The sequence below is a fragment of the Zea mays genome, chromosome 6, assembly GCF_902167145.1.
Source record: "Zea mays cultivar B73 chromosome 6, Zm-B73-REFERENCE-NAM-5.0, whole genome shotgun sequence".
NCBI classification, from domain to species: domain Eukaryota; kingdom Viridiplantae; phylum Streptophyta; class Magnoliopsida; order Poales; family Poaceae; genus Zea; species Zea mays.
This window is the reverse complement of record NC_050101.1, coordinates 144,745,288-144,769,201: the sequence shown is the minus strand read 5'-3', so window position 1 is coordinate 144,769,201 and position 23,914 is coordinate 144,745,288. Positions and strand designations below refer to the sequence as shown.

The window sequence follows — 23,914 nt, the reverse complement described above, 5'->3', positions numbered from 1 at the left end:
TCTATTGCTCACCAGTAAAGTGCATGAGTCACTGAGGTGTCCTCTAATGCTGAATTTCTGATTGCATGTGTGCTAACTTTGTCGTTATCTCGCTAATGCAGGCTAAGCCCACAAAGAGTGCGAATGGGTAGGTCTGCCAGATTTGTGGTGACTCTATAGGTGTTTTAGCCACTGGCGATGTCTTTGTTGCCTGCAATGAGTGTGCCTTCCCTGTCTGCCGCCCATCTATGAGTATGAGCGCGAGGGGAACCAATGCTGCCCCCAGTGCAAGACTAGATACAAGAGACAAAAATGTTGGTTTCCTGGTAACTTCTTTGAGTGTGTGTAACTTGTATGAAGCTAGCATGACGGAGTTCACATCACATGCTTACTTTACATGAATAAAAGGTTCCAGGCTTGCAGCATAGTGGATATGCCTTATGATAATGACATTCGACAGCCTAGATTAAGCCATCTACTTCATTTTATTCTCTATAACAGTAATTAACGAATTCTTCTTACTTCCTCTGCACCTACAACTACGACGGTAAGCGACCACGCCCCTCGTTCCAAGATGAATCTGACACGCAATCTTGTGCTCATGGTCATCATGCGTCGTTTTTTCTGTTTTGTCAGGGGACTACAAGGACAAGGATGGTGTCAAGGGCCTGTGCGTCGTGGGCGCCATCAACAACTGTACCTCCCAGCTCCCCACCTATGGGAGATCTTCTCCCCCATAATGTAATGTCGCTACTCTGCTACTCGTATGTGCATGCTCCAATTCTGCAAAGTTTTGGACAATTTGTCATTAACAGTCATGAACGTTGCTTTTCTGCAGTGCAGATAATATAACACAAGCGCTCATGTTCCTCTCGCACTTCATCAGAGACATACACTAGGTAGTACAAACTGCAAGCAAGGTTTGATGTGCTCTATTTGGTGTGTTTGATCAGATCAACAATGTGGCTGATCGCTCATGCTACTGACTGCTAACACAACTACTACATGTACTCCATAGCCACTTCACTCCGACAAAGGAGGGAACACCGTCGACTTCCACTGGTACGCAAGGAAGACTGTTTTACACTATGTACGTACGTCAAATACTGGACATCATCAGTCATGATCTTGAAATCTATAGGAACCTGGATGCTAGGGCATGCTCTGTTTTGTTCACTAATTGCCCGGTTTGGAACGCCAGCATCATCTAGCCGACTAAAGACGACTTTTATGGAGACAACGTAGTCGGTTACATCGACACACTGAAGAAAAACATAATGATATGGAACTAGGATAAGAGTTTTCTATAGATAGAGAGAAAGAGAGAAGCTAAATGTTAATTATTTAGACCTTTATTCGCTCGGTAGCACAGAGAATGGTCGGAGAAGTGTCCAGCTGGGAAGCATGCGGCAAGAACCAGACTGTATGTCCAGATATGTATATATGCTTTGCTTGACATTCAGATTTTTTGTGCTTGGGCATTTAATTGATCTTTGTATGTTGTTGCATCGAGTGATTTTTCGTTGATTAATACAGTAATTTTCATAATTTTCTTTATGTTTCAAATCCTTCGTAAAGTAAGATTACACTCTGAGTTTTTGACTGGTTATAAATAAATATCACAAGATATGCGTCTGAGAACATCATTGCATCATGCCACTGGGCATACAAGGGTGTTGAGGAAGACTCAACCCTAGAAGGTACTACTAATACTAGCACATTACTTTTTTAATTAAGGTAATGCCTACATTCCTGTTCTGTAGTATGCACACCGGATTTGTATTGTTGTCGTACTATTGATGCATGATTTTAACTTGAGGGGACAAGAATATGCTAATTAATTTGTGTTTATGTTCTTGGTGCAGATCCCTATTTCTTATAAATCTTATCTCTACTATTCCATTCACCTCTCTCTCCTCTCCCACATTTAAACGGTAAAAATCTAAAATTATGCAAAAAATAAAGATTAATAATTTGTGAGTCGTGGCAACGCACGAGCACCTGACTATGTTTGGTTAATGCATGTCTGATTTCTGTTGACGAGTGTTTCAAACAACAGCTGTAGGTTTGGGGCAGTCAACTTGTGTAGGCATTGGTGGTGACCCGTTCAATATCACATATAAACATTTTGAGATTAAGACCTCATATTTTAAGCAAAAGCCTTCATTTTTTAAATCTATTATAAAATATCTTATCATGGATTTTGTACTTTGCTCTGTGGAATTAATCCCTTGTTTGGCATTATCTGGTACTTGAATACTTAAAGTGTATTTTTTTATTCCAAATGCTACATACATATGTTTTTCAGTCAACACAACTCCATCTCATTTTGTAGTTTTCTTAGTGTTCAATACTATTTGGATTCTATTAAGTCAGAAATAGCAAAGATAACATAGAAAGGTGGACTTCCAAATACAGAAGCAATTGGAAAATTGTACATCTTATGCAACTTGATCGAACTGTTATATTTTAGATCTTTTGTTTAGCATTTTTTAATCCACATGTATTTCTCTATCATATAAAACTCTATATTGATTCTTTAAAATAATTTATATGAATTTGATAATGTTTGTCACAACTCACATGAATTCTGTATACCATAATGAATTGATGGTTGAGAGGCTATGCATGAGGCATGCAAATTAACAAGACTCATACAAGCGTCGAACAGTGTGCTGATGATGATCAGAGACATAAGGACAACACATGATCAGGTCTTAACATGTTTGGCTTCCGAACAGGCTTTTCTCCAGATCCCCAAGGAAGAAGAAGATCCGGTCAGATATATGTCGATGCTCATCCCAACGTACATAAGCTATCAATGGTATTATATGTTCCCGTTGCAACGCACGGGCACACAACTAGTTACTCTATAACACTTGATCAAACACTAATCTCACACTCACAATGAGAGGAGTTAGAGAGGGCTCAAATATGGCTTGGGATGATTTGGAACCATTCTGGACTTCAGCAGCACCCCTAGGGGCATGGGATGGGTATATATACACCCCAACTCAAAACTAGTTGTTGGGGATCAAAACTAGCCGTTAGGGGATGTACATGTCTGGTACTGCCGCTCATATGCGCGGCACTGCCACCGCACAACCTGCTTCACGAAAAACACCATAACTTTTGACTCCGAACTTCGATTTCAGTGATCATGGACTTTTCGGAAAGCTTGTTTCAAGGGCTATTCAACCTAGCAAAGAACAAGCCCAAAGATAACTTTTGTACTTCTCAACTATAAAGTTGCATAACTTTTCAAGATTTACAACTTTTATTTTGGTACTTTTTCAAATTGAAAACTTCAAACATATTTTTCTATGACAAGATGATTTCAAATCAAAACATTGTCAACTACAAAGTTTCATAAACTTTTCAATACCTATAACCTTTATTTTTGTGATTTTTTCATCTGAGGCCATTTGAAAAAAATCGAATTTTAACTGCGCCATGTATTCAAAAACACGTCGCTAAACAGATATGACATCTGAAACTAGTGACTTGTTTATATATACATGCCACTAATATATATGTATTAGTGATATGTATTTAAATACACATCGTTGAACAGATATAACGTCTGAAACCAGCGACATGTTTATATATACACGTCACTAATGTATATATATTAGTGACATGTATTTAAATACATGTTACATACTTACATCTGAAGCGAGTGACGTGTTTATATATTAGAGACACGTAAAATAAAAAACGTCACTGAGCTATTACCAGATTTTGCTAGCGGCGCATTTTAAAATAGATGCTATATATGTACAGTAGTTAGTGAAAAGACGTCGCTGTAAAGAAAATTATACTCTCACGTCTCGTTTGAAGGATTTTGACGTAGTGACCACGGGAAACGGCGAACCTGAATTTCGTCCGGCTTTTTTTTCAACTAGTGTTGGCGCGCGCCCATGCGCGCGTGTGCAGCTGTGTTAGTATAAATAGATAGGTTGTTGGAAGCATTAGTGCTGAGAAGATTTTTTTAGTACTTGTCACATTCTTTATCTAGCAAGATGGCAGCGATAATACATAAGGGAAAACTTTGTGCCTCATATCATCATGGTTGAATTGTTGTAGCCAATTAGATGTGGAGGATCAATTTATGTCAACATTCCAAAGACATCTGTGTTGTTGGAGAAGTATGTTAGTCTGATCTAAACGATGTAATACACATTCTAAATTATGTCAACATTCCAATGACATTGCCCAGGTGTTGTAACCATATATCTAATATTCAAATGAGCATGCTGACTAAAAATGGATGTTATATTACAATGGGTATTAGTTGTTACAAAAGAATTGTGCGCTAAAAGGAAGCTTTGAAGGACTTCACCAACCAAGCACATTTGATGGTGGATTATTTTATGTACAAACTTGTTGAGACATTAAAACATTGGTTGCAAAAGATGGCATATCATAAGTGTAAAAGTATACTTGTTTTGACAACCATGTTTAATCTACATCGATATCCTATATGTGGCAAAAGAAAGAAAGTCCAGAAGGAACTTGTGAAGCAACTATACTGAAGTTCACAAAAGGTAACATCAAGCACAAAGAGTTGTCATTTCAAACAACCACATTTAGTCTTGATGGGAGCTCCCTTTCTTCAGCCAAAATTTATGTTTTGTAAAGCAGTAAGTAGCGATAGAATATGATCATTTAATTTGAAAATGCAAATGTATAATACATTTTTAATATAGCAATTTTTATTTAGGTACGCTACAAATTTAATACATATGTAACCACGTAAACATCAGTAGTAGTGCATGTATGACTGTCTGGAAACATAAGCATTTGCATATCTCTAACTGAGCATTTGTTTTTGAAGGGTTTTCTTGTGTGCACACAAACATAATCTATTACTGAATGCAAACTGAGCAGGAAAACTGAGCAACACATTTATTTCTAGAGGATTTTCGTGTATGGATGCCTAACATTTCAAAATCTGAATAGGGAACTAAATAATGGCCAGCCATGCAAACGACACTGAAACTGAGTAGAAGATGTGTATGTAGGAGTGTTACCTTTTTGGAGGAGCTTCCATTGAGGGCATATTATTTTTTTTCCTTTTGAGTTGTCCATCGATCGTTGTTTGGTCCTATAAAAGGGAAAAGGAGCATTTTTATACGCTCATTTTACAAATGTACTTGTGTTTATCAATTTTTAAAATAAGGTGGACGAATTGTACCTTTGTAGTTTCTTCTTCAGTATCAGATTTGGAAGCATGTTATTTAGAATCAGATTTGAGAGTATGTTGGTTGTAATCATAAAGTGTCAGTTCATTATGTTCTAATTGAGTATATGAGTGAACTTTATTTGTGGAGTCTACGTATCCTTTTACAAAGCAGTAAATAAGGGTAAAATATGTTCATTTGAGTTTGCAAATACAAATGGGGAGTACATCTTCTGAATATAACATTTACTTTTTTTAATGTTAGTTTCATTATAAGTTGAGTAAATATTATGCGTGTAAGCAAACATTTTGCAAGTGGGTAAAATCTGGGAGGTATATAGATAGGAGTTACCTTTTTGATGTGTGGTAAGCAGCTGAGCACAGCTACTTATTGAAATGAGATACAAAGGCTGGAATAAAATTTGAGGCGTGAGTGGAAAAACCTGAAGATGCATACTATAAAGGTAATATTTGTGCTTATCGGACAAAGCGTATCTGGAGTATGTACAGGTTGCAAGATGTACAAATGACCTGTCGTCGATTCAAATTAGAATGTAAACATGTGAAAATGAAGTAAGAATGAAATTAGATTTGTAGTTTGTACGTTGATGAAGAACGCAAACGCTAAGGATATCTTAATATAAGATACATTTAAAAATTGTGTGTAGGTTCAAGAGAATAGTAGGGGGATCAATAGATGTCAATCAGTATAGAGTATGTGTGTGTAAATGTACTTATGCATAACAACATGGTATCGATCGTATGTACTTGAGCACCTATTGGAAGCACATATTTACATGTACATAGAGGTTAAAGTATGGTAATTACATAGGAAATCTGATGACCATGCGTATTGTAGCAATAATGATGGATGACCGTTGATAAGAGGAGTGATTAATTTTATGTGTGGTGAGCAGGTATGCATAGTTATTTGTTTAAACAAAACATGAGTAATGGAGTAATATGTGACACATGGTTGTAAAAATATATAATATTTGGTCTAGTAACCATACTCTTTTTCAGAATAGAAGTTACATGATGTCTGAATTTGCTGTTGAGGTTTCATAATAGTATTTAACCACGCGTTGGGAAAAAGTAAGGAAGGAATGTTTTTTTAGTTATGCGTCTTATGCGGGTTCAAGCGAAGTGGAAGTAGTAAAGAAATAATAATGTATCTCAGGGTAATTAAATCTGAAAACATAGACTTTTCTATGCATAACATGGCATTGAACAGGTAATATGTGTACCTGTTCTGTATAGAAGCTGCAAGCTGTCCAAAACGGTTGTTCTTGATTCGAAACAGCGAGTAAGAAATGAGGTTTAGGAGGGATGTGCGCTCTGATGAGTATGGAAAAAATATGTAAGAGTTTGTTTATTGAAAAACCATAATTGTTCTGAATGAAGTTGCAGACTGTTAGAATGCACAATGCACCTTCTTCCAATTCCGAAATAGTAGATGACTGGGTGATGATGCGAAAAAATAGCAATCAAGAAATGAGATTTATATTGTAGAGGCTTACGACAATAGGTAACAATTTTGTTTAATTGAAAATCATACTTGTTCTAAATGAAAGTCAGAAATTGTCGAAATTAGTTGTTGAAGATAGATAGAAGGTGCAAGTTGTCCAAATTAGCTGCTGACGTTTCCAAATAGTGAGTGGCTGCGAAAAAACAGTAAGGAAGAAATGAGATTTGTGGTCTATAGGTTGAGGAGGGATGTTATTGTGTCTGTACATAAATATGTATGAATGACCAACCACATAAACATGGTGATTGTACATTTCTCCAGGTAAGCATCGCATGCGAAAAATTCAGAAGTTGTGTAATTTGTTGAAGAATATGGAGAAGAAGCATGTTAAATTAGGTTTATTAGTAAAGCATACATGTTTTGGACAGAAGTTGCAGGCTGTATAAATTGACTCCTAAAAATTCCAAGAAGTAAGTGATTGTAAAAAAGTAAGGAAGAATTTAGGTTTGTGCTATATAGGTTGAGGGGAGTTGTGAATAAGAAAAATAAATAAATGGTTTGTTTGTACATAAATGTTTTGTGTGAAGGCAAGGGTCTTCTCAAAGCTTGTTTATAACAGATTCCTTCGGTTGTAAGTAATACATATTAATTCAGTGAACAAAGCATCAGGAGATGAGTAAGAGGCAATCCATATGGTTATTATCACTCAGAGAATCAAAGTAAAACAAAAGGGCAAACCAGGCCTTAGTGATTAATCAATCATGATATGATATTGATCTCTATCAAAACGGACACAAACTACATCACAGAAAATAGGTCAAGAGGTGAACTTACCCCTGAGTTCAATTGATTGCAATCAGTTAGCTACAACCCCTTCAAAGTTTAGTGCCACAAATAGTGGCGTCAAAGTATTGTTGATGGCATGCACTTCAAAGTAGATATCACAATGGACCTCCTAGAAGTGAGGATTGTCAACACTAAAATTGGGGAAATCCATATGTTGAGGATCTGGGAGGCAGTGACTGGGTGCAGCGAATGAGTTCCAAGGATCCTACGAGAGCAAATAATTTTTGTCCCAAGAATCAGCATTGTCTGAGTACCGATTATCACAATCATAGATAGCTAGAGTAGATTTGAAGGGAATTTAGAAAGAATTTGGGAGATAACTTAGAGAGATGTCGGATCACGACAGATATTGTGAGAATGTTGAGTTCAGAGTTCTCTGAATAGGCACATTCTCACCTTTATCTCATCAAGCACCACCTGTTCTTGGCTTGCAGATTTGTCTCCTTACGTACCCTCATCATCAAGCAATGGGAAAAGCAGGATCTAGTTTGCAAGTGTTTTTGATAATAGTAGATGTGTTTTATTGTAATAAATTGTATTATTAACTTGCCCTCAAAATAATAGAAGCGTCATTTGTCTTTGAATTATTTAAAGATGGATGTATAGTTCGTTTTGAATCAGCAATAGATTTTTATCTATCATAAAACCTGATAGCAATTGTGATCTATTTTATCATTCCTTCTGTACGCTACGGTCTTTTTCTCTAATGAACACTTAATTGACCTCCTCACTTTTTAACTCAATGCAGAAGATGGAGTTTGAGGAGGTAAACTAAACTATGGCTGGACTCTACACACTGGATTAACAAACCTTCTCATATGACATTTTGAAAATACAGATGGTCTAGCCTAGCAAGTTTTCTGTAAATACACATATAAATTCTGAATTAGTAGTAAGAGGGTTCCTGAACGTTACTCTTAATTCGTCTTTGTTAATTAAATCTAGTTTATATTGGGTCTAGGAGTCACAAACTAACCATAGCGGTGGAATGAACAAATGGGTCATGATGGATATTGAGAGAGGAGGGCCAATGCATGTGGCAAGCAAAAAAATAATGACACTTTTCAGGTGCCTAAATGAATCATATTTCATGATAGGTATTAAGGAACTCCTTACCAAAACCTGAAGGCAGTCTTGAAACCATGAGATTCTATCTAGACGAAGACTTGATGAATGTTCATCTCATTGAACCTGGGCAAAATTACAGTTTAGGTTAACATTTAGAAGACAAAGAAAATAGATATAATGAACCACTCTGCACAATAATTTACAGATAGCACACTACTGATTTAATAAAGAAAAAAAATCGTGATTACCTTTAGAGGTCTCTAGTTAGAATCTGCCCATAGAGATTTTGACATGGCCAGCAAACTCCTTATGCTAATATTTGTTCCATTAAACCTGTAATCAGAGGCAGACATGCTAATTTTACTTCCAGTATAAATAAAATATTTAAATGAAAGCAAGTCCAAACCATACCTTCTTTAAGGAGCCTCATCACCTTCAAATCTCGTCCCTTCCAAACAGATATTTTATGGTTCTTTGCTTCAACGTAAAAATAAAACAAAAACAAAAAAAGGATTGTAGAGAAGGTGGTAATCATACTATATTTCAGGAGGGGGCTTTCAGTACCTCCATACAAAAACCTATGTATATAATAATAGAAAATATGAAATGTTTCTGCAACTCAAATAGCATGTCACCGACAGCTTCGATGAAAATATCTATCTCTCCATCATCAGGCATGCCTATATTGCTTTCGATGCAATGTTGAAGCAGTTAAAAGATGTTAGGAGATAACTCATGGGATATACAAACTAAGCAGTTCTGAAATGTCTCTCTTGAACTGTCATGTTTGGTTTTTTCATGCTATACACACTCCATTGACACATCACTGTTGACAATAGGAGGTATTATCTTCCTCTTCGAATTTCTCAGTGGCAGCAGAAGCCAGCTTCTTCTCATCTGGCATCCATCGGCTCTCGGTGGCCATGTCGTGCACAGCATGCCCCCAAGGATTATAAGGCAGTCCGCAGTCCATTTTCCAATCCAACCCGGAAGGGGTTAATGTTTGTTTGAAATCCCCACAAAAACCTTGCGGACAAACTGGACATGTTGGGGAATCTAACCTATAAGCAACTAATGTCAAAAAACGCAAAATATAACAAAAAATGTAGTGGGTCAATGGAGGGCAGGGTGTATTATCTTCACATTCATGACATGTCGGTTGATGTGTCAAACATATAACCATCGTTCAGCTGTCCAATTTCAGCAGCTTTCTTAGTAGCTTGAAAATAGAAGTTGTATTAATACAGTAAAAGAACGATCAAATGAACCTAGACGAAAGAGAGCAGTCTAAGTATCATTCCATAAGTTGAGAGGTTCGCACAAGTAATGAGGATATATTTCCTAAGACGAAGAAAATTTGGTACTCCATGCTATTGATGGTCAATTAAGTAAAATGAACACTGAGATGTAAACTAAAAATAATTTACCATCCATGCATAAGAGGTCATGATTCATGATGTTCTGCAATTTACCGAACCAAGCTGTAGCTTACTAAACTGTATAAGTAGATATATGAATCTCAATCATATTCTGCAACTTTGACTTTGATAGTACTAAGTGAACTACCTCTCCCTTGTGTTCTTTTTTAGCTTCTTTTCTTTCTTTTGATTTTCAAGAGCAGCCTCTCTTGCTGCAGCTTCCTCTACCCTGTGGAGTTCAACCTACTGCACAAACTTCAACTCTTTTTCTCGATCAGCTTGGATAGGAGCAAGATAGTCATCATCCTGCAATTGGATTACTACTTATAATTGTGAATAATGAAATAAATAAATAATGATATGTCTAAAGAAGAAGAGTAAAATTGTCAAAGATAATATATCCAAGTGTCATTGTCAGATTAATGGGTCTTGAGGAGGATTTACCTACCAAAGAACCCAAACTGTGTATGATACCCTAAGTGACTTAAGTAGAGATTTAAACGCCACAAACACCACCTTTCAGGAAAAAGAAGGCCATCATCACTTCGTAATGTTGAAGACACAAGACGACTAATCCTGCAATAAAAAAATTGAACGCAATGATGCTTATGAAGTATGTGAAGGACAACTGGGAGCAGACTGTTTTCATGATAGAACTTCACAGAAAGGATGGTATTCAGAGAACATGTTATTCAGGGACGAAGACGGCATACAGCAGGGAGGCGAGGTTGGAGATATCTCGTGCACCTGTGCAAGAGGGGGGTTGGGGGCTAAGGCACGACTCGGCGTGTGCCGAGGCAAAGCCAGGCGCGAAGCGCCGCCTATGTCGCTGTGCGGGTTCACCTGTGCCTATGCTAGTGGAGGAGCGAGGCCGCGGGCACGACCGGCGCGTGCCAAGGCGAAGCCACGGAGCACCGAGAGCAAAGTTGGTGGCAGTGGGCACGAGGTACGGGGCGTAGTGTCAGAGGTGAGGATGGGAGCCTGGAAATCTGGGTGGAGAAGTAGAGATCCTCCTGGAAGCATCGCGTGACGACGAGGAGACCCGTCAAAGGCGAGGAAGAAGAGTATAGAGGAAGTTGCTACCGGGCGATCTGTGTCCGTTGCTGGGAGATCGAGCGGGTGAGAGAAATTGCGATGACGTGGACATGCTGGCGTACGAGAGAGCAGGCGGACGATCCACCATTGAACGGCCACGATTTTTGGAGCGACGTGGATAGGCTTATAGATGCCGTTTTGGATCGGCTTTGTAATATAGAAATTTACTACCAAACTTCAGCGCCGCCGACGTGCGGTGGTGTGGATGGAAGATGCATGCACAATGCACGAACCGATAAAGTGCGATAGGATCTGATAGCCACGCATACATAGCACATGCACGGTTACGCAAGCCGCGTGCGATTGACACGTCGCGCGCCGTCCACTTCGTTTGCACGCGTGCGTGCATGTTCGCGCGGCGGCCGCGCGCTTCCCGCGGCCGGCAGTAATCATTAGTCCAGTCACCGTATACTCCGTTAATTAGCCGTACGTCTTGGAGCAGATAAATAAATAATAATAATAGAGCTGGGTCATATAGCTACAAAACCAAATGAGAACATGTGAACGTGGCAGCGTGTCTCTCCGGCCGGCTTGCGTTACGCTGCCATATATACCGTGCCATGACGACACGTATAGATCTAAACTGTATTTCGTTATTATGTATGTATTCTTGCAATTGTATGTACTAGCTAGTCTGCTGTGGTTCGGACTTTCGGACGACGGTTTGTGTGTATGCCAACAACCGTATCTAGTGTCGTCTTGCTCCGAAATCATCGTTTTTAGATATGTCCATCTTTTTTTATATATTTAATTTGGTGCTTCACCGTTCAGTGCATCAGTAAACAACGATGATTGGCTGAGTCTATTCACGTCGTTATTCGACCCCATCACCCAAAAAAAAATATGGTAGATCCATAAGTCACACTACTACTTAGAACACTACTACAATTTAGCTCTACGTAAGCGGTATGTGTTTTACATCACAAACGGTTCGGATAGAAAACCGCCTGTGATGTCCCAGGTATTCGGACCGTCTGTGATCATTCGTATCAAAACTGGTCCGAAATAAAAACCGCTTGTGGTACTCGATTCGTATCAGAAACGGTCCGAAATAATAAAACCCCTTGTGATGCGCGATTCGGATCACATGCGGTTCTCTATTAGACCCGATTGTGATTTGATTACCATACTAATATCTATTTTAACAAAATATGCCAAATACAATTTAAATGAATTATAATAGCACACATAGATAACTAGAGAGATTTTAAATGAATTTTAATAAAACCGCTTGTGACCGCAATGCATAGTCGATTATACATGCCAAATACAATTTGATTCATACAATTTTCATGAACTACTATTTTTTCGCATGTATGGCTTTAAATTCTTATCAATTTTCTTTTCCACACGCTTGATTCTCTCTGAACCGTTAAAGACAGACATCTCTTCATACTTATTGTGTTCCTCGTCTTCGTCTCCCACATTCTCAACTCCAACATTTTTTTGCTTTCTAGAAATAACTACATGCATCTTCTCATTTGCTGGATCGAGTACATAGAATACTTGTGCAACACATTCGGCGAGAACCCACGGATCATCTTTATATCCTACTTTCTTTAAGTCCACCAGTGTGAGTTTGTAGTTATCCACTATCACCCCCCGTGATGTTGTACCCATTGACACTTAAATAAGGGTATTTTCATGCTTAGGCCATAATCAAGTTCCCATATTTCTTCTATGAATCCAAAATATGTGGTCTTCTATCCCTATAGGTCAAAAGCATCGATACGAACACCACTATTTTGCGCAACATTTTTCATGTCTTTTGATTTAGTGTGGAATATGTACCCGTTGATGTCATATGCTTGTCAGGATGTCACTAAACACGATGGCCCAGAAGCTAAATTCTTCATTGTTTTCTCTTCCAAAGAGTCTCCGGATGGGATGTTTTTGTCCATTAACCATTCGCTAAAACAATGGTTGTGCTCCCTCATGATCCAGTCCACTGTGCGATTCTGATTTTCTTTACGAAGCTCATTCAGGTGTTCCTCGATGTAAGGCTCGGCTATCGCGACATGTTGTAGTACACTACCATGAGCACAATGTACTAGCTTGTAATCCTCAACGTGAATAGTTTTCCTGTCCATTCTCCCTCTCTCACATAGTTTACCCTCATGTTTAGGTACATGCACACCTATCATTGTTCCGTCTCTGATGTAATCTATACAGCTCTCAATCACTTCTTCTATAGTGTATCCCTCCATGGTTGAACCCTCTAGGTGAGCGCGATTTCGCACATAACCTTTTAATACTCTCAAGTATCACTCCAACTGAAACATATGATGTAAATATAGTAGCCCAAATATTTTTATCTGATCCACGAGATGTATGATTAGGTGTACTGGCATATCAAAAAATGATGGAGGAAAATACATTTCAAGCTTGCACATAGTCTCAATGATGCGTGCCTTTAGATAGTCCAAGTCTTCTAAAGCTATTACTTTTTGTGACATCGCATTGAAAAAGTAACTCAAAGGTGTGATGATAACTTTGACATGCTTTGTTTCGAGGGCTCTTACCGCAATCGGGAGGAACTCCATCATCATCGCATGGCAGTCATGAGAGTTGTAGCCAAATAGAGACAAGTGTAAATTGATTGTTTGAGACCGTAAACGAATTCAAACAAAAACATTGTCAACTCTCAAGTTGATTAACTTTTGAAGTTCTATAACTTTTGTTTTGGTGTTCCCCCTAGGTCGTTTGCAAAATTTGCATTTTAAATTTGACACATTTAGATGCAATGTATTGAGAGCCGAAATGATTTCAAATAAAAAAGTTGTCAACTACAAATTTTCATAAATTTTAGAGATCTACAGTTTTATTTTTGGTGTTTTTCATACGAGGTCATTTGAAAAACACAAAAAAATTAGGATTAAAATGATTTTAGTGGCTGTTTCTTAAGGAATCACTGTAGAAATGTGATTTCTATAAGCGGTTTTCTTAAGAAATCGGTCGAGTTTAGAGTACGCCCAACATGGTCTTCGCTACAATCGAGGTTGTGTTTGGTCTCCTCCCCAACAGGCGTGTACATGGAGCCTGTGAATGATGAATTGGTTCGTGCTTAGGAGGAAGGGGTATGGACATACAACCGAGCTACAAAGACAAACTTCAAAATACATGTTTGGTACCAGTACTCCATGCATGACTATCCGATGTATGGGATATTTTGTGCCTAGTGAGTTCACGGTAAGTTCCCATGCGCAGTTTGCAAGGAAGATCTTAGGTTCATTTGGTTGAAGAACGGTGGCAAATATTCATCGTTCGATAAACATCGACAATTTCTCCCTCCTGACCATGCATTCTGACTAGACATCAAGAACTTTACGAAAGGTGTCGTAGTGATAGACCGCCCACCAACAATGATGACTGGTGCCGAAGTTCATCAACAGATAGATGGTCTCGTGGTTAATCTAGAAGGTGGTTTTGTGGGATATGGTGAGAAGCATATCTGGACCCATAAGTCGAGCTTGACTCAGGTCCTCTATTACGATGACCTTCTCCTTCCACACAATATTGACATGATGCACACTGAAAATAATATCGTCGAGGAACATTGGGCAACAATCATGGACATTCCTGATAATTCAAAGGGTAACGTAAAGGAAAGAGTGGATCTAGCAGCGTTATGTGATAGACGAAACGAAGAGATGAAGTTACCTAGTAGTGGAAAGACATGGAGAAGGCCTAAGGCCGATTTCGTCCTGAGCAAGGCCTAAAGGAAGGAAGTGCTAGAGTGAATCAAGATGTTATTCTTCCTTGATGTGTATGCAGCTAACTTAAGTAGGGAGTGAAGTTATCTACTATGCGAGTCTTAGAGATGAAGAGTTATGACTACCACATATGGTTTGAACGAATTCTTCTGGCGATGGTTCGAGGTTATGTCCCTGAGCATGCCTGACACGTGCTTGCAGACTTGAACTATTTCTTCCACCAGCTTTGTGCAAAAGAGTTATCTCGAACCGTGATTGCAGACTTGGAAATAATGGCACCCATGTCACCATTAAGATTAATTTTAATCAATGTAATGCTATATTTTATTTATTATATGTACTGGCACCTATGTGACTTTATATGTTCTCGCTACTTCATATTATATGTTCAAATTCAAAATAGAAACTAATATTTTTTTATAATCATTTGGATATAGGTATTAGCTAGATGTGGAGAATGCAAGGGGTCACAAACGCAACCCCAATGGCATCCTCGGTCTTCTGTGCAGGAAAAACTTCCCTGGACTTATTGAGTATGCCAAAATGACAGGCCCAGTATATTCCTTCGACCACTACATCGTCGCTCCTGATGCAATAGATCGGGATGGCAAGGAATTATTCAACAAGGTGGAGCAGGTGAGCGGGTGGACATGCACTATGAGACGCACATCCAGGCCATCATCACTTACCATGGCTCCGTCCTTAGAGAGAAGGTGAGCAAGAAGGAAGCTAGAACCTTGTCGTTGACTCGGGGCCAGTACTTGTAGGTAAATACAGAACATTAATATTGGTATTAAATATGCTTAATTTTATCTTCTGATATGGCGTGTACTTGAATTTTTATAGATAATTCCTTCTTGGTGCGCCACACATCCTGAGTGCTAGGAGCAAATGGTGGAACATGTGGTGCTCAAACGAGTGGGACGAGGCACATAACGCTAGCCGAGAACGATGTTTGCTAATGCAAGGTCCCTCCCACCACCAAGGTCGCTACAACCTCAACAAATACACAGAAGCATGGATACACTCTCTCTTTAATTTACTCTAACTTTCGATTAGTCATGATTTCTAACCATCTTGTTGGTTTTCTCGCAGTCGGCATCACATGATGGCTAGCCTTGCTCCATCTTCTTGGCGTATGCTATGGCCCACAAGGGCAAGGCGACGTCCGACGTGACCTACAACCCGAAGGACGAGCCTGAGGCATACAACAACCCCGTCGTCCATAGCCGCCTCACTGAGTACACCCCCATGGGAAAGGAGGTCGATGAGCTATATTACGATCCAAGGACCTAGGACAACGACAAATATTCTTGTAGTGCTCATGAGGGTCGAAGAAGGGAAGATGCATGGACAATAATGGATTGCCGACAAGGCAATCGACTCATCCTCCACTCCCAGCACGAGCGCGAGGCCAGCCATACGACCTTGGCTAGACAGCTCACATCATCACATCCAGGAACTCCAGGTTATTCCTTACCTATTCGTCGTTCATTGATTGTTATATATCTTCTCTTTGCAGTATCGTAACATTACAGCGAAATATTACAGACTCGGCTAGAAGAAGAGAGGAGGCAACGTGAGGAGTTGGAGGCGAGGATGGTAGGGATGTTTCATTATATGTAGAGCCTTGACGCCGCATCGGGTTTTGCTCCACCACCTCTGTTGTTTCCTCTAGCTGACGCTGCTCACTTCTCTACTCATGTGAGTGTTGGGGGTATGCTTCGTAGCCGAAGATCCTAAAGAAAGAAACACCTTCGGTAGATCCTCTCAAAAGCAGTGCCGAAGCTATCGCCTATAAATCTTCAACACAGTGACATGTCTCAAGACAAAGGGGTGAACCGACTTAAAGATGAAATGACCTAAAGACCCATGATATTATGTGTCATTATTGTAGTTGATTGTAAAGGGCATAAATGTAATTATACACAGGCTACGCCCTGTGCCTATAAATAGGTGAACAGTACCCCTGTACTGTTCACGCAATCTTGTAATCGCTGGCACATTACGCTGGAATTACTGCTTTCTGCCAAGGCGAAGGTATAAATGTACCTAAATATTATGTTTTAATATTTAGGTTTGTATAATAAAATATGTGAATAATCTTATGTGTTTTTGATGTATCATTCCTTTATGTTTCATATTTTTTATACTTCATCCTACATTGTTTTATAACTCTAATCACGAAGGTATAACCTTCGTGATATCTTGTTCATGGCCTTCGTCCGAAGTTCATTAAATCCTTGGGGAGATAATGCTTCAGTGGACGAAGGGCATTAATATTTAACATTTTATGTTGCCTTGTTCTTAATTCATAGCATTTGAGAACAAGTCCCCAACATCAAAATTTTAGTCTTGTATGATATATATGCATCTGGTATCACACATACAATATCTTGTTTGTGCAGGGACAATCGGCGACATCAAACAACCCTCATGGGTCGTCCAACTCTTCGCCTAACTAGTCCAACCGCTCACTACGCTGATGATCTCTTATTGATGATTGTGAGACTTATGTTTGTCAAACTTGTGATACTTATGTTTTTCTGGGTCCAGTAATACTTATGTTTGTCAAACTTGGTCTGAACTTGTGAGATTTCTGGTCTTTGTGATACTTACGTTTGTGGTAGTACTTATGTTTGTGAAAAACTTGCGAGATTCGTAGTTTTTGTGAGATAATATGGTCTCTATGGTGTATGCATGTGATGATTCTGTGAACTCTATGATGTATATGTGATGATTATGTGATATATGTTTTGTTTGGATGGATGGAATAATAAAAACAAATAAAATGGAGTTTATGGTCACTTTGCCGAGTGTGACACTCGGCAAAGAAAGCACACCTGGAAAGTGGGAACCGGTAATGTTTCTTTGTTGAGTGCAGTCGTCTGGCACTCGGCAAAGAAGCTCCCTTTGCCAAGTGCTGGACAGCGCGTTCGGCAATGGGACTCGCAAATGGATTCACTGGTGCTCCCTTTGTCGAGTGTCAGATAGGCAGACACTCCGCAAATGAGCTCCCTTTGTTGAGTGTTAGTTTGCGGCTCTCGGCACAGAGGCTGCTGTAGGGGCCCATTGAAGCTTTTTTTATCGAGTGCTAGGCCAGCAGGCACTTGGCAAAGGCTCTGTATTTGATGAGTATAATTGAGTACACTCGGCAAAGTCGCCGTCACCGTTACCATCACTTGTCGTCGTCACGACGACTTTTCAGTGAGTATCCGGTATAATGCATTCGATAAAGAGATATTTGTCGATGTACAGTTCATCGAGTCCTCTTTGTCAAGTGTGTTTTCGAGGTTTTGCCGAGTGCTTACGGCACTCGGCCAAGCATTCTATTTCGGTAGTGATAGCTCACCATTTGAGATGGCTTATAAATACATTGTTTAATACCTGATCGGATTATGTTCTTCGAGATGGATTAATTAATGGGCGCTGTGCTGTTGTGGAAATAGAATATGCTGGTGTATGTAATCCACCAAGATTTAAACGCATGTAATATTGCAGGTCGATTAATTATATGGGGATTATCCTTATACTCGTAGACAAAGGAATCAAACACATTGCTGGGTTCCCAAATCAGCGCCCGATCCGTGGCAATCTCTTCGTTGTCGGCCTAAGCTAACAACGAAATCAAAATAATTTCGGCATGGTATATATATATGTATTGAACTGTTGGTGCATGCCGCCAGCAGTGCACATGCTGAGCGCAGATTCGCCGCTACATTTTTGCGTCACTGTCGGGCACTATACGTTGTCGTTTTCCAGCACGTCGATCCATCTGTCACGCTGGGCTAGTGTCCCGGCCGTGCCACCGTTTGACCCTACAAAGTTTGCCTCCACGAAGAATCGTTGGAACATGCATGCATGAGCGTGTTGTTTGGAGTTTGCATGCGAATCATTTGGTCCGTCACCGTCGTTTGATCGATGTTTTTGTTATAAAACAATGTGATTGCTTGGGTGGGATTGGAAACCGGCCAAACGAACGAAAGGGGTCAGAACGTGGAGCCACATCCATGGCGTGTCCATCCATCCATTATATATATATGATCGCCAGCAGGCAGCAGGCTCATTCTTCTCCGTCCTGGACACCACACACACACAGCTTCCCTCTCTTCCATTCTTCCATTAGCCATCCAGTCAACAAGTCGTGCGCAGCGCAGTGGCAAGAGCTAGCTAGGAGATTGATCCGGCCTAGTTCTGTTCAGCATGAGGAAGGTGTGCGCCAACCCAGACAGAGAGGTCGGCCTCGACACAGTGCTCGAGGTGCCCGTCCCGGACCAGCTCCACCACGATCCGTCGTCGTCGTCGTCGGGCCACGGCCGGCGCCGGCGACGCACGCTCAAGGCGTGGGTGCGGTCGCGCATGGACCAGCGCCACCGGCGGCACAGCTCGCCGCCTTCCCAGGCGGACGTGCAGCTCATGCTCGGGGTGGTCGGCGCGCCGCTGGTGCCGCAGCCAGTGCAGGCGAGGAAGGCCATGGTGGCCGGAGAGGACATCAAGGAAGAGCCCCTTGTACGTAACTAACGTTAAGCACAGCCTAACATGTACTGTCGACCCTGTGATCGCGGCGTGGCTAATAAAAGAGGCATTTTGAATTTTTATTTTTTTCCCCACAGGAGGTGTCCAAGGCGAAGTACATCGTGGAGCAGTACGTCGCGGCGTCTGGGGGCGAGCGGGCGCTGAGCGCGGCGACGAGCATGTACGCGGTGGGGAAGGTGCTGATGAGGACGAGGTCGTCGTCGACGACGACCAAGCAGGGGCAGAAAGCCCGCAGGACGGGAATGGTGGGCGTGGTCCACGGCGGCGCCGAGATCGCCGGCGGCCTCGTGCTGTGGCAGAAGGGGCCGGAGGTGTGGTGCGTGGAGATGGTGGTGGCCGGCGGCACCAAGATGAGCGCCGGGAGCGACGGCAGAGTCGCCTGGCGCCAGACGCCCTGGCAGCAGGCTCACGCTTCGCGGGGGCCCCCGAGACCTCTCCGTCGATGCGTCCAGGTATCTATCTATCTATTCTATCTATTCAATACGCAGTGCGTGCGCACGACGGAAGGTTCGCATTGAAGTCGAACGTGCGTCCGTCCGTCCATGTGCCTTCTCTGACTGAGAATGCACCGTAATTAACGCGTCCATTGCCGGCATGTGATGCACCCAGGGTCTTAACCCGAGATCAACGGCGAACCTGTTCTCGACAGCCACGTGGGTCGGCGAGAAGAGCGTCGACGGCGACGACTGCTTCGTGCTCCGCGTCGACGCCGACCCGCTGGCCCTGCGCGCCCGGAGCGGCGACGACGTCGAGGTCGTCAGGCACGCCGTGTGGGGGTACTTCAGCCAGAGGACGGGGCTGCTGTCCCGCCTCGAGGACAGCCACCTGCTGCGCGTCCGCGCGACGAAGGGCTCGCCGCTGGCCCAGACGACCACGTACTGGGAGACTTCCATGGACTCGTCCATCGGCGACTACCGCGCCGTCGACGGCATCAACGTCGCGCACGCCGGCCGCACCGTCGTCTCGCTGTCCCGGTTCGGCGGCAGCACCAACGACGACAGCGCTGGATCCGAATCGGCCGGCGTGCTCGGCAGGAGGACGTGCACGTGCATGGAGGAGAATTGGAGCATCGAGGAGGTCGACTTCAACGTCGTGGGCCTGTCCGCGGAGTGCTTCTTGCCTCCTAGAGACATGGTAGTAGTACCTTGCAGTCCTAAACCAGTCGACGATGAGAAGGGGCAGTGTGGCCGCCTTGACCACAGCTGCAAGAAAGACGACGCTCCAGCTGCACTTGACGTCAGGAACAAGAACGGTAATGGCGGTGCCGGTGGTGTCCATCGTCCTGCGACGGCAAGAAAGGCTCTTGTAACGGCGGCGACAGGGCTACCCTGGTCCGGGACTGCCAAGGTTGTGGCCGTCGAAACCTTCGACACCACCGCTGAGTAATTAGTATTATTACTTTGTATATGCTGCGTAGTTACGGAGGCGTGCGCGTGTTGCGCGCCCCGTACGTGACGTCTGGTAGCTGGCAAGAACAGTACCCTGTAGTTTCATTTTGCTATGTATAGTGCACAGTACGAGATATGCGTAGAACCCATGAACCTTTTTCTCCTCTGGAGTTCTACTGTTTTTCCATAACCTGCAAGAATACATATGCTGTACGGTAAGAATTAATGTTTCAATTTGGCCCAATTTAATCCCCAATAAGCTAAGGTTTCCAGACATGCCTCACTACGGTATCCACTAGTACACAGAAGCTCTATAGTGGCGGTTCTAAACCTATTTACACTGGCGTTTTTCAGTACCGCCAGTGCTAGGGGTCAGTGGAAATCAGCATTTCCACTGGCGGTTATTTTGGAACCGCCAGTGAAAAGTGCATTTTCACTGGCGGTTTTCTTAAGGAACCGCCAGTGAAAAGTGCATTTTCACTGGCGGCTGAATAAAGAAAACCGCCAGTGAAAATGCATTTCCACTGGCGGTTTTATAAAGCAAACCGCCAGTGGAAATGCACTTTTCACTGGCGGTTTTCTTTATTTAGCCGCCAGTGGAAGTTTTCCCGCCTTTTTTTCAAAATTTCAAACAATACTGAATTATATATATATTTATTTACACACACAAACATATATATATATATAGATCTATATTAATATTGAAAGCAACATGAAATTAAATTCTATCATACATTTATATACATCAAAGTATTCTGTTTACAACCATATATGCTTCATGCATTCTATACATCATAAGTTTTCACCTAAGCTCTAATAACTATCTCGGCTAAGAGATAATCTACTAATTTCTGTTAGAATTCTAAACTCTGGCAAAGCTAATGTTCCGGAAGCATCGTGATATTTTCCTTCTACGGGAATGACCTCTTTCAATATGAATGTGCAGAGGTCCTCGACTATGCCATACAATGCAGCTTCGGTCAAGTTCTCCGGGTTTCCTCGTTGAAATTGCTGTAAAGGAATTTTATAAACATCATCTATTTATACTCAATAATAACACATTTGCATCTTTAATGACATAAATACATACTTGACTATTACTAATAATACCTTGTCAGGGTTCGTGATGTATCGTCCGTTCACTCTCATGAACTCGCACGCATAGAATCCACATAGGACCGATCCTTGTGGTTGCTTGTGGCACTACATAACGGGAGATTGGTTATTTAGTTGCAACATTGTGTATGATATGTATTCATAAAATCACATACTTACCGGCCAGTGATGATGGATGTCTAGTGGCACGAGTTTTTTCGACAGGTCGTACTTTCCACCTCTCATCTTATAGAATCTATAAGCCCTGTGATCTCAAATAGAATCACCATGTTATTCTCAAATTTTAATCGATAAAAGTATGCATGCATAGAAAAGGCTTACAGCTCTAAGATGCTGAGGAATGTTGCATATGTCGAAGGGTCAAAGTTCAAGGAGTCGAGCACCAGCACCTTTCCAACCTTAGGATAAATGAGGAAGCATATCCAGTGGTCCCTGTACGAATCAAATTTGTGATGCATGTGTATTGAAATTATTAATTTTATTTATGCAAAATCACACTTACTTAAAGTTGTACGGGGCCATTATGGCTTCCCTGTCTTGAAATTGAAGCATTGCATGTCCTATGTAGGTGGCGTATCGAGCTTCAAAATCCTTCTTCATATCCTTTATACGCTTCTCAACTTCTTCGTCCGTCTTTCCCCGTATTTCATCGTTGTCTTTCCCGATTCTAAAAGTGTGGCTTTCCTCGGATATAAGTATTGGGTTGAGATACCCAACCCTTTTACTGGCACTAGCATTGGGCTTGGTACCGTAAAGAATCTCCTGCTGATCATGTTGCATTCTGCAAGTCACACGTGCATGTCAGATATTGAAATTTTATACAGCTCACTAATAATAACACACATATGTGGAAGTATGAGCGACACTTACAATGCAAACATCGTTACAAGTTGCACGTCGAGTCTCTGAAGGTTCATCATTAACCACATGTCCTCGAATGTAACAACGGCCTTTTGGTCCGAACCAATAAAAGCATGGTCTGGTATATGCACACTGATGGTGTCGATGCCAACCGATGATGCCCGCATGTACCAGTCATGCAACCTTTTAACACCAGCCGGGACCTTTCTTAGTTTCTCAAGAGGTAGCAGAGGTCTGCCCGGCACATATTTTTTAGGCACGTTTTTGTAATCTGCCTTAGTTGGCTTCTTTATCTTTGCGGCCATTGCCTCAGCCTTTTTTGCAGACTCCTCGTGCTTGGCCAAATCAACAGTTTGTGACGTGAGGCTCCGTCCAATCCCTTTCAAAAACCGAGCTGTGCCAGCAGTAGTAGCTTTACTCTTCTTTTTCTGATACGGGGACACCAATTTTGGTATAGGAAGTTTAGATTTCTTTGATGGCCTTGGATCCTTTGATGGTTGTGGAGAAGGTGGATCCCTTGATGGTGGCGTAGACAGTGGGTCACCAAGAGGATGGGGAGGAGAAGGTGGTGGAGCCCTGAATGGTGATGCTTGTGGCGGAGACGGTGGGTCAGAAAAAGGATGAGGAGCAGCATGTGAAGTTTGAGGAGGTGATGATGGATGTACAATAGCAATTTGAGAAGGCGGAGACGGTTGGGCCTGCGACGCCTGCGACGAATTCGACCAATCAAGCAATTCGACATCCCTTCGAGGCCAAAGGATAAAATTTTTGATAGCTTGTCCAAGTTTTTCGATACCTTCGGGCCCAGGGATGTCTAGCATGTCGTCCTCGGATCCTTGGACGACCGTCGTCACTTCTACTTTGCAGTAATCATCTGGAATATCGTTTCCATGGAACTTGCGTCCTGGGATCGCAAGGCCTGTGGCTACTTTCTTTGTACGTTTATTGTTAATACCATATCTTATAACTAGTGTGCACGCCACAGGCCTTGTGATGTCATCAACTGGATAACGGTCCTTATTTCCCGTTGAAGCAACAGAGCTTGGTAATGTCGTACAATCTGTGGAAGCCGGCGGTTGAGCTGCTGGAATTATTTGTATCTGTGGAGTGGTCATCTGTTGAACAGACATCGCACTCGCCAACTGTTGCATCAATTCTGGAGGAGGATTCGATAGCATTTGAGACATCATGGCTTTGAACTCTTTCTTGGCCTCCTCCTTAAAATAATCTGCCATCTCTTCCTT

The 23,914-nt window shown here is 41.7% G+C and overlaps 1 protein-coding gene and 1 long non-coding RNA gene across 25 annotated transcripts; one reads left to right on the top strand and one right to left on the bottom strand.

Annotated features, from left to right (window-relative positions):
• Positions 1-310: 310 nt before the first annotated feature.
• On the bottom strand, positions 311-11,020 carry LOC103630153 (uncharacterized). Of its 24 annotated transcripts, XR_004850343.1 has the most exons (10): positions 10,709-11,007; positions 8,955-10,537; positions 8,792-8,876; positions 8,592-8,666; positions 7,464-7,680; positions 6,720-6,822; positions 6,594-6,621; positions 6,409-6,499; positions 5,013-5,692; positions 311-762 (listed from the first exon to the last, which is right to left on the bottom strand). It is a non-coding gene; the product is annotated as an uncharacterized lncRNA (long non-coding RNA). The 24 variants fall into 24 exon arrangements; XR_004850332.1 differs by lacking the exon at positions 311-762 and having other exon boundaries at positions 4,200-5,692; positions 10,675-11,013; XR_004850340.1 differs by having other exon boundaries at positions 6,409-6,822; positions 10,675-11,009.
• Positions 11,021-18,857: 7,837 nt separating this feature from the next.
• LOC100275681 (uncharacterized) lies at positions 18,858-20,910 on the top strand. Its single transcript, NM_001371719.1, has 3 exons — positions 18,858-19,278; positions 19,383-19,757; positions 19,915-20,910. The coding sequence occupies exons 1-3, from the start codon at positions 18,973-18,975 to the stop codon at positions 20,689-20,691; spliced, it is 1,458 nt and encodes a 485-aa protein (NP_001358648.1). The 5' UTR covers positions 18,858-18,972; the 3' UTR covers positions 20,692-20,910.
• The last annotated feature ends 3,004 nt before the right edge of the window (positions 20,911-23,914 follow it).

Coding starts and splice junctions, on each gene's coding strand:
- LOC100275681 (NM_001371719.1), top strand. CDS start 18,973: ATGAGGAAGGTGTGCGCCAACCCAGACAGAGAGGTCGGCCTCGACACA. Junction 19,279..19,382: donor ACATCAAGGAAGAGCCCCTT/GTACGTAACTAA, acceptor TTTTCCCCACAG/GAGGTGTCCAAGGCGAAGTA. Junction 19,758..19,914: donor CTCTCCGTCGATGCGTCCAG/GTATCTATCTAT, acceptor TGATGCACCCAG/GGTCTTAACCCGAGATCAAC.